The sequence below is a fragment of the Sesamum indicum genome, linkage group LG3, assembly GCF_026168435.1.
Source record: "Sesamum indicum cultivar Baizhima isolate 11 linkage group LG3, ASM2616843v1, whole genome shotgun sequence".
NCBI classification, from domain to species: Eukaryota; Viridiplantae; Streptophyta; class Magnoliopsida; order Lamiales; family Pedaliaceae; genus Sesamum; species Sesamum indicum.
In genome coordinates this window covers 5,176,144-5,187,051 of record NC_142659.1, presented here as the reverse complement: position 1 = coordinate 5,187,051, position 10,908 = coordinate 5,176,144, and the positions used below count along the sequence as shown (strand labels likewise).

The following is a 10,908-nucleotide window of genomic DNA, read 5'->3' as shown; positions in this document are numbered from 1 at the left end:
TTAATAAATAATATCAATATTAGCTAAGATATGAATAAAGAATAACGTAAGTCCTATAAAACTAATTTGTCGTGTAATAATGTAATTCAATTATTACTTTTTTCTATGTCATTATTCTTAAGATGTGTACAATATTATATAATCAAGTTCAGAAGTCACCAAAGTGTTTCCATTATGCTACAGATATTGAGCACTGATTTGGACTACCCACCATGTTAGTGTTTTCATCAATTCTCTGATCTCCAGTTCTTCACCCCCTGAAGTTAGCTGGAACAGTATCTTCTGTAAAATACTCGTCTCTCACAGCTTCTGCAGAGCAAAATCTCACCTGCAAGCGTCGTTACATTCATGAAAAGAGCGATGCATATGAAGAAAACGAAAAAGAGCAACTGAACTAAGGTTTTGAGATTATTTGCTCGGAGTTTTCCACGTTTAGTGTAAGAAAATGATGAGATAGATGGATGCATGAATCGTATCGAATTCACCAGTCTTTTAAGTAAATTTAGTTACATGTACGAAAGATGGCAGTCTTGCAGTCGCAAAAATCTGAGATTAAAAGCTTAGCCCAACTTTCACATGAAATTCTGAAAGGAAATGCATCAGAAGGTGAAGGCATAAGATAAGTCATTAGATCCTTCTTGGTTAACTGATTCAGCAGTACAAGTATGAATACCCGATTAGCAGCAACGATCTTGTAAATGTTGCAGTTGACATATGCTACAAGAACATGTCCAGAAATAATCTATAAATCATGAGTATGAGAGGGAAAGCTCACCAGAGAAGCATATGATTTTAGCAGGGGCTTAATTAGCTGCCAAACGGGCTTGAATATAAATGGAGCGTCCACAAATAGGACTTGGCTCAGTCGCTTTGGATAGTAGTTGTAAAATGCGTCGAACTGCAGATAGACAAAGATAATATAACATGAGGAGCATGCTCCGAGAAAGTATTTCAGCCATGGTTTTCAACTTTCAACAGAATGGAGACAGATAACATAATGTCTAACTAAACAAGACAATTAACCCAAGAGTAGGGGATTGTGAAAGGAGGCAAACAAGGAAAAGGAAAAAAATTGTGAGAGCTCAAGTTGGCCTTTTTTCTTGATAGAACTTTCAGTGCATTGGTTATTACCAAGAAGTTTGGGAGAAAGGAATGCAGCAAAGATTTAGAATAAAAGTCGGCAGGGATAGAATAGTTCAACCAACAAACACAGTAAAAAATACGATCATTAATTAGCAGTTGCTGGTGCATGAATAAATTTGATGGTTGAAGAAAAATGGGCTAATCCAACCAATCTTGCTTACACAACTGAAACACCACAGGTTTATGTCTCCATCGAATCAAATTGGCCAAAGGTGTGCATTCATGAGCCCATGCTAAAGTTTCAACACAATTAGATAGAAATGAGTTGGAAAAAAAATGGTTCCTGAAAATGAAAATGAGCTACACAAAAGCGCTCAAGGAAACCCAATATCTGATGATGTTTTATCGTTTCCTAGCCCCAAAGGTCCCCTGTAAGGATCTTTTTCCTCATGACGTGAGATCATACATGAAGCGTCTCTGACCCATAAAATTGAAAAAGAACTTTAATAAATGCTGCGGTTAAGGGATTTACCACAAATGTTGTGAACTTAATATCGGCATTTTGTGTTTGAAACCCTCGGAGATCAATTATAACAAGTATTTCCTGCTTTCCAGCTGGAAGTTTGGTTAGTGCCTTCTCAATTAGAAACACACAGAGCTTCTGATCTTCATGAGATCCCTGCTCCTGTATCAGTGAATGCGATGAATATTACCACCAAGTTTGCTTGAATTTGAAGAAAAGCTAACTGGTAGAGATAGAATTTCAAGAGAGAACTCGTCTAAATGCTGCAACTTTTCTCCTAACAACAATGGCTGAAACAATATGAAAAAAAACTTGATTTATTGTCAGGAGTCAGCATCTTATAATTTGAATGATAAATGAAGTGCTGGCAGAGGAGCACGCCATGGAGAACCGGAATTTCTGTTTGATGTAGAAAGGGACTGCTATTTATTCTAAAATTACAAGCAGTTTATCATTGTTTTACCACAACTGCCAACAACAGAACAGTTAGTTGCTTTGCAATGGTTCCACTAACATACTCATTTCAACATAGATTAAAGGGCTAATTACAATTACACCCCCTTTGAAAATGCAAAATTACATTTTCTCCCAAAAAAGTTTTAAAATTATACGTACACCCCCCCCCCCCCCGAAAATTCCCCATTTACACTAAACCCCCTTCCGTTAAGGTTTGAACAGAAAATGTTGTCATTAGCAAAAAAGATTAAAAAAAGACCATAAATTTTCAATTTTGCCCCTCGTTTAACATTCTCACGTATATTTTTGTACCTATAAAGGGATAAATGTAATACATATATATATAATTATATATATGTGGAGTGAGGTTAACATCGTTATATTTTTCCCCTTATAGTACAAAATCAATACATGAGAACGTTAAATGCGGGATAAAATTGACAATTTACTTTTTGCTAACATCAATATTTTTCGTCCAAACCCTAACGAAAGGGGGACAGTGAATTTTCGGAGAGGGTGTAAGTGAGTTTTGGAATTTCTTTGGGGCAAAGTGTAACTTAGCATTTCAGAGGGATCTATGTGTAATTAACCCTAGATTAAAAGATATTAGCTTGATCTATAGATAATATCTTTTTATGCAACAATGCACTTTGAGCATGTTGGAGATCTCACCAACAAATTATTTATAATAAGTTTAAGTATTGGGTAATTCAAGTTCATCAAGTGAAATAAACCTCAAAGGATATCTATTTTCCTCGGTAAAATATGGTTTAATTTTCAGGTTCCTTATTAAGTGACTCATCAAATAGTCTGCTCTATTCTCATAATCCACAAATAATATCGCAGACGGTGGTACAGTAGACAATATTAGGAGGTTCTGATAACATACCCCAGGAAAATGCTTGCGTGCTTCCACTATCAGAACTGGTCTACCATATACATCAAGATGGCTGTGCAGATAAGCTTTTCCAGTTTCTGCTGCACTTTTGACTGATTCTTCCGATAATTCTGATACACCAAATTCCTTGCGCCATCCCTGTTCAGATAAGTTCAAAGTGAGCATCATTCAAGAAAATATTATCTAAAGCCAAAGCAATGTTATTTATTTTTGTTCTTGCCGTATTTATTTTTTAAAAAGGTATAATTATCGGTGTAACCAGTACTAGAATGACTAAGCAAAGGACTCTAAGCTTGTTTGCAATTAATATTGACTCTTCTCTTTTCTTTTTCTACATAAAAGAACATCTCTATTAGCAGTAACAACTATAAGCTCAACCTACTGAAAGAGAGAAAGAAAACAAAGGGGGGGAATAGGGCCTTGGTAATTGCCTCCATGTGCACCAAGCAGAAGAAGTTGGAAATTTTTGTCTAGCAGAATAATTGGAGGCTATGAATAATAATTACAATGGCTTTAGTCAATTTGGAGACTGTATCTTCAACAGAAAACTTTCTATCCTTCAGAAACCAAAGGATCATCTCTTCATCGTCTCTTCCACATTTGCCAACCGGGAGACTGTTCTGTTCTTTTTCAAGCTTTTCTTTGACTTCTGCCACTAGCTGCAACATGAAAGGGCCGATCAAATTTTTGATTTCATTTAACCATTAGAAGGCATGAACTAAATTACAATTCCTTATGCACACTTCATAGAGACTTGTAGGAAGCAACTTCAGCCGACCACAATCAATACTAATTGAAGGATCACAATAAAGATATTTTACGGTCTTTGGCTATTCCTCCTTGCAGCTAAGATTATACAACATGTAAAGAAACGTCTAGGAAAGACAAGACTAGAACATTTTGTTTGCTGGAGACCGAGAGGATCGCGTTAAATTAGTCAGCTTAAAGTGTCATAAAACCCCTTCATTCCTCCTATTGTGCAGCAAAGGGATGTCGACGAGGAATGCTTCAGAAAAGACAGGCTATGGACAGCGGAAATAAAGAAGGTTTCATCCTTTCCTTGCACTTCCCAAATATTGTTACAAGCTTGGAACTTCCTCGGCCATTGCATAAAGCATGAAAAGAAACTGGGAAAGAAAGATGTACCATTCAATTCAACCCTGAACAAGAACAACTTCATCCCTTAACTTTCTCCAATCGAACAAGAAAGGCGTGAAAAAGAGCTCTTTGAAGACACAAAACATGAACAAAAAGGGACATCATTCAGACCAAATTGGACACACGGTTGAAGCTCAAATTTTGTAAACCCCACGAATTTCTGGAAATGCAATTCAAACAAGTATCATATAACTATCACATTTCAAACCTCAACCAGAATCTTGAGCAATTAAACAAGAACAAAAGGTGAAAAAAGAAAATCCAGCTGAACAAGAATTAGAAGAAAATGAAAGACCCAGAAACATACAAAGGAAAATATCAAACAAGAAAAACAAGCAGCACCGGAAGAGTACCCGCCGAGCTTTTTCCGGAGCTACAAAACAACTGCGGATGCTGAGCTTGAAAACGTTGGTGGGTTTCTCGTGATGAATAGAAACTGGCTTGAAATGGTGAGGCAAAGGAGGACGGAGTCTCAAACAATGCGCCATTTCGTCAAACAGGTTGTGATCCGTTCTGGGTCTTGACTCTTCTCTCTGAAATCAAAACTGCCATGTTTACAAGTATGCTATGAGCCTACGGCATTGCGCGTGTCTCTGTGTGAGCGTGACACAGAGAAAGATGAAATCGTTGCTAACGTCGGATGAGTTGCTTGTCTCGTACGCCGATTAACTTAAAGTCGTTAATGTATCTCCACAGTTTTTCGGGTATTACACGACATGTCAAGCACCAATTACTAATGTAAAATGTAAATTGTCAAATCAAAAGATGATTGATAATTTCGAACAAATTTGAGAAAAAGCTTCGACCTTTTTTTATTTTTTTCCCTAAAATAAAACATAATTCTTTAAATATTTTTCACTTAAATTCAAGATTTTAAAATGTGGAAATTCATATTTTTATTTTGAGAATATGAAGCAGAGAGTTAGTTGTCTTGTATTTTTCATTCTTTGTAAATAGAGGAAATTACATTGAGCTTCTTAATATTTGGTATAATTATTAAATATTTTTTCGTTGTTTAAAAAATTATCAATACTTTATGAGATTTAATAAAATTATGTAATCCTTTAAACGGAGTATTGAAATTATCAACTTTGCCCTTATTATATTTTTTTAAAAAAGATATAATAAGTGGACGAGGTGGATAGAAAATTTTGAACAAGATGTAAAGACATTATCCACATAATCCATAAAAAATGTCCAAAACATAGTTTATAAAGTGAAATTATAATTTATAGTGCACAAGATCATTTTGGTTAGTTCAACAAAAAAAAAAAATGGATGAGAACCTATCAGATACTAACATAGTGGGCTAGTTATTAGATGGTTGTTAAATTCATGGTGTATTGCTACTTTGAAACAACAAAAGGTAATTATAATTATATCAGATCTCACGGAGATTGTTATAATTTAGCCTTCTAAATAAAAATTTTAAGTTTGATCCGTGTTGTCATTCTATTGTAGGAAATTTTTTTACCCAAACCTAATTTGATCGAACCAATCAATCACATAGTAAGAGTAGTATATTTGTCATGTAATTGATTATTCTTTTATAACTGTACACCAATCACACCTCGTATACAAAGATTACATGGTTAATTTATCTAAAAAAAGATATTATAGATATAATATACATCTTCACTACCAACTAGCTACATATGTAATCAAATTAAGAATTACTACATACAGTTTTCTCTCAGCATACTAACTAAATTATATTTTAACATTCGAATTATTTTAACATTCGAATTATGTCTAATTTTATAGTTTATTATTTATTTGTTTTTTTTGTGTTAGTTTGTCATTTTAATTTTACAAAAATTGCAAATTATCAAAGACGATCATTTTTAGTTATTTTTTTTTATTAAAAAAATATTACATACAATAGAAATCACAGTCTATATGGTGCATATGATGTTTTTTCTCACAAAAAAAAAAAACTAATCAAAAAATGATCATAGTAACCTGCAAATTTCGTAAAGTTGAAATAATGAATTGACACAAAAAAATAAATGAAATAATAAAATATAAAATTGACATAATTGGGATGGGAAAATGTAATTTATGGGGGCATAAATAAATGTGAGTTGCTACAAAACATTGAAATGTAGTTATAATATGAAGGAAAGAATCTCAAGCACGGCTTGATGAGCAGCTTCCTTTCTCAAAACCACCTCCAAGCACCCCTTCTCTCTTGAGCTTCTCTTCCTTTGCTTTTCTACAGAAAATGACCCAAGAATTCACCTCCAACGCAATGCAAAACCCGACCAATGTACTCAAGCACAAACAATATGCCAACTTTGCATACGAGTTGCTCTCTCCCATCACTTCAAATCCTTGGAAACAATTCACAACTCCTAACACCACACAAGCATATCCCACAAAGTGATGATATGATTTCCAGTACTTCCTGAACTTGTTTGTCGTTTTCGGCCTGAACAGCAGGGCCAGCGTCTGCAGCCATCCCAAGCAGAATGCTGCAAACCCGAGTTTACGGTGGAGGCCGTATACCCTCCCTGGTGAGAGTTCCCCTAGCTTGATTCCAATGGAGAATCCCACTGTTCCTAAGAAAACCGCGAAAATTTGCACCCCCGCATGTGCGTAGAACCATGCCGGCCCGATGGATTGGATTTGCCGGAGGTAGCGGGCCGTGATCGCACCGATGGGCAGTAGGAGTCCCCATGAGATGGCATTGATGGCGCCATGCAGTGTTTTGAGTGGCATAATGTTATTGTGCATCTTGGCGGTTGCGCCCGACAAGACGTCTATTGTTGTTGTCGATGAAAGATCGTTTATAGTGGTTGGGTGGATTGTCGGGGAGTAACCCTGGACGTAAAGTCCGCGGTTCCATATGAAATGGATCTTGGTTTTGTTCGGTACTAGCTTTATCGTGGCGTATATGTGGATGGTGGCGCCATTGTGGATGGTGGCCATGCGGCCACCATATAAGGTGGCGGAGGACAAGAGGACGTGGATGTCCAGGGGGCGGGAGAGGAGGGGGTTTTTTTGGAGCTTGACTGTCGGGTCCAAAATGTATGGGAGCAGGACTAATTGACCTGAGTTGGGATCCGGGAACGCGATCAATGCTCGTGTTCCCGTCATCTCGGGGGACGTTGGGTTGATGCCCCACCCGACCCAACCTGATGGTGAGATGAAGCTACCGAAAAAGGCAAGATCAAGAGTTGCATTGTGGGGATGGTATGACCAAGCTAGGGAGGCTTGTTGTGTAGGAAGCGTCATGCATTTCTCAAAGGTCTTGGACGTGGTCGTAGTCGTGCAACGAGACGAGACAACCCCATTTAGCCGAAAAGATAGCAAAATGTGCAAGAACAAGAGAAGCATAACTAATGGTGGAAGTGAAACAAAGAACAAGAGGGAGGAAAACTAGAAATCATAAAGATGAACATATATCTTTCAACAATGAGTATTAATTGAGCATGCTTGCTTCAACTTAGTGTTCATCAACAGTTGATACACTAATTAATCATGAGTAAGACCACTTAGTGTTCTTACCTTTGAAGAAAGGCAATGTCTAGTTTCATTACTGTCCCTCCACATGTAATCATAACTCCACCTCTCAGGTTGTCAAATCTTGTTATCATACTTAGAGTATTTCGCATTGTGTGGATTACTATGTGTAGACTGCAATTGGAAAGTGAAAGTTGTAATTTAGTCGAAATGAGACTTTGCGTCGCTTTGAAGCTAAGACAAGCTTGATCTTGTAAATAGAAACAGGCCCACATTCAATTATTACAGTTTGGTGTAACTGTAAAATCAGTACAGCATCTACCTAATAGAATCAAGTTCACACTGCTCCAAAATACTACCATCAGTTATTCTTAGTTTGATTTAACACACAAAATTCAATCTTGAACTAATTATACCACTTCAATTTGCCAGCCAGTTCATTCTGCAACGAGATTTGCCACGGAATTTTCATGTAAAATGATAATGACGCAGTATTCTGTAGTCAAGATCAGCTACAGAAACAAAAGATAAGTGTGGCCGTAATCCTGTTATAGATACAGATCAATGAGCATTTCCTATGGTTAGGTCATAAATGATGCCTATTTCCTGTGTCCTGATATTATAGGAGTCGTAGAGTTCATTAACTTAGATGTTGCCGTAGCAAGATGCAGTATTCCGTTCTTGCTACTGTTTCAATTCTTTCATCATAGAATTTATCTGACGTATAGCAAAACAATGTCTGAAAGGAAGGTATCCTCTTTGAACTCGGTAGAAGAGTAAAGAAAAAGCACATATCTCATTTCCAGGCACATTATTCTCTCCTTTGATAAAGGAGCAGACAAATTGTAAAGTTGATTATGACTTTTGTAGCATATGTTTGACAATGCAAGGCCTCTTCTGCATCTATAGTCCATTACATGATCTTAGGATTCCTTTCCTGGTAAAAAACAGTAGAAATCTTCCCATAAAATCAAAGTAAGATTCACAACAATCTTGTGCAAAATGTCAAGAGCAAGTGCCAGAGCACTGGCGGAGGCGTCCTGTACCGGGATTGTTCGTAGGATGGTGAGCCTTCCTCGAAGCATACTAGGAGGATTTTCAAGAGTTGTGAATCAAGGAAAAGACCTTATGGGAATAGGAGGAAGAAGGCCTCAGACTTTCCATTCACAGCAGCCCTTGAACTTTCCCTTCCAAGATCCTTCATATTTTCCTCTGCAATATCCACAGCAGCCCCCTGTGGTTCAAGAAGAATGGGCCTTTCTAGCTAGTTTTGAGCAGCAATATGGAACGATGCATCCGTTTTTCTATGCTTGCCGCTTTATGGATGCTCTGAAGATAGCTCAGGATGAGCATAAGTTCATGTTCATGTACATCCATTCACCAGAGCATCCGTTCACTCCCTCTTTCTGCAGAGAGACCCTTTGCTCGGAAGTGGTCGTGCAGTTTCTTGATGCAAATTTCGTTTGCTGGGGTGGACTTGCCGGCCGTGGGGAGGGTCTGCAGATGGCTAGCGCGTTAAGCGTTTCTAGCTTTCCCTTTTGTGCGATTGTCGCTCCGGCTGCTGCCGGTGATAATCTAGCTGTGCTGCAGCAGGTTTGTGCCAGGAACTCGTTTGACAGATAGTGAAACATGTGGAGAAAGTATGAAAATAAACACAAGATTTACGTGTTTCGGATCTGTTTCTTGATTTTTCTAATTTCTGTGCAGATGGAGGGTCCACTTTCACCTGCTGAATTAGTCGAAATTCTGCAAAGGACAATGGAAGAACAAGGGGTGGCATTTGGGAGTGGAAGGGCTAAGCAGGAAGAGAAGAGACAGGCCGACCGTCAGTTGAGGGAAGAACAAGATGCTGCTTATTTAGCAGCTCTCCAGATAGATGAGGTGCAGAATGCTTCTCACACTCTACTCTTACAGTTCTTGTCCAAACAATTGGGAAACAAACCTTTGAAACATGCTCTGAAGTAACCTTGTAAGTACACAAGCTTGACATTAGACTATGTTCGTGTCATTATAGGAGAAAGAACGACTCAAGAAGAATTCAAATTCAGACCACAGAGTTAAACCGAAACCCGAGAAGCCAAAGGAGACTTCAGTGAGGAAACAACCAACTTCAAAAAAACCAGATACGGCCGGAGTTAAAAAGGCCGAAGCAATTCAGGTACACGATTTTACTCCCGTCACATTTTCAAGAACTTTCGACTTAAATGTTACACAACTTAAAAACATCATTTCAATTTCAATTAGCAGATTTTGATCCGGTTTCCAAACGGCGAGAGAAGGGAGCATAGCTTCTTGAGCACAGACAAGATTCAGGAAATTTTCCGACACATCGATTCATTAGGCCTTGTAGGAGTTGGAAACTACCGACTAATATCAAACTTCCCTAGGAAAGTCTATGGTGCAGATCAAATGGAAATGAGCCTCAAAGATGCTGGCCTCCATCCAAAAGCAAGCCTTTTCTTGGAGCTTCTTTGACATTAGTTAGCACAAGACTTGGATAGATTCAGTACTTAGTTTCTGTGGGGTTTCCTACTCTCATGAGATTTCAGTTGATTTCTTTGGTTATTGAATGAACAAATTCTCGGAAGTTAGTGGAACTGAGGACTAGTCTGGGTAGAGTACCATTAGAGTTGATGTAGTAATGCAGAGTAGTGAATTAGTACTATGCTTTTGTGTAGCAAAGTAGTGCAGTTGCAGCTGGCTCTGTTTAGTGCTTTCTTTTTCCCTCCTCATGACCAAGTTGCAATTCTTGATGCCCAGAAATAATGGTAGAAAGATTTGGGTAGTGAAAATAGAAAAGGGTCTCAACAGTATAGACCAACGGTTTGAGCTCAAAATTTTTTACGTTCAATCCTCTACATGACCAAGTTACGATCGTGATGCCCAGAAATAATTGTAGAAAGATTTGGGCAGTGAAAATAGAAAAGGGTCCCGATGGGGATAGTCCAACTGTTTGAGGTCAAAATCTTTTACATTCGAACCTCTACATGACCAAGTTGCAATTCTTGATAGAAGATCTTGTGTTCAAACTTGTTGTTTGTGCACCTTTTAAGAAAATTTTATATCGATGGGCCGGGTGCCGACATTGCAGCAAAAGATAACATAAGCAAGAAAAATATCAAGCGATTATTTTAAAGTTGTTGCTTTCATCTTGTTACATTTTTAATATTAATGACAAATATTATACATTAAGTTGTCATTATAAGCAACTAGTAACATATCTATAGTGATAATAATTATTTGTTGCTATTATATTATCACCGTACATGCGTCACTATTTATTTTTAATAACAACTTTATACACAACTATTTTTGTCACTATTTT

At 37.5% G+C, this 10,908-nt stretch overlaps 3 protein-coding genes across 5 annotated transcripts; 1 reads left to right on the top strand and 2 right to left on the bottom strand.

Annotated features, from left to right (window-relative positions):
* Positions 1–31: 31 nt before the first annotated feature.
* LOC105157261 (Sec14p-like phosphatidylinositol transfer family protein) lies at positions 32–4,776 on the bottom strand. Of its 3 annotated transcripts, XM_020692590.2 has the most exons (7): positions 4,472–4,612; positions 4,107–4,278; positions 3,467–3,619; positions 2,952–3,098; positions 1,616–1,768; positions 776–898; positions 32–328 (listed from the first exon to the last, which is right to left on the bottom strand). In XM_020692590.2, exons 2-7 carry the CDS (start codon positions 4,107–4,109, stop codon positions 251–253), a joined length of 657 nt encoding a protein of 218 aa, XP_020548249.1. In that variant the 5' UTR covers positions 4,110–4,278; positions 4,472–4,612; the 3' UTR covers positions 32–250. The 3 variants fall into 3 exon arrangements, with proteins under 3 accessions (XP_020548249.1, XP_011071929.1, XP_011071930.1); XM_011073627.3 differs by lacking the exon at positions 4,107–4,278 and having other exon boundaries at positions 4,472–4,772; XM_011073628.3 differs by lacking the exons at positions 3,467–3,619; positions 4,107–4,278 and having other exon boundaries at positions 4,472–4,776.
* A 1,348-nt stretch (positions 4,777–6,124) lies between these two features.
* LOC105157260 (Auxin-responsive family protein) lies at positions 6,125–7,649 on the bottom strand. The gene has a single exon (XM_011073626.3). It carries the CDS (start codon positions 7,455–7,457, stop codon positions 6,249–6,251), a length of 1,209 nt encoding a protein of 402 aa, XP_011071928.1. The 5' UTR covers positions 7,458–7,649; the 3' UTR covers positions 6,125–6,248.
* Positions 7,650–8,169: 520 nt separating this feature from the next.
* On the top strand, positions 8,170–10,315 carry LOC105157259 (plant UBX domain-containing protein 10). Its single transcript, XM_011073625.3, has 4 exons — positions 8,170–9,176; positions 9,291–9,464; positions 9,598–9,741; positions 9,831–10,315. Exons 1-4 carry the CDS (start codon positions 8,586–8,588, stop codon positions 10,056–10,058), a joined length of 1,137 nt encoding a protein of 378 aa, XP_011071927.1. The 5' UTR covers positions 8,170–8,585; the 3' UTR covers positions 10,059–10,315.
* Positions 10,316–10,908: the final 593 nt, after the last annotated feature.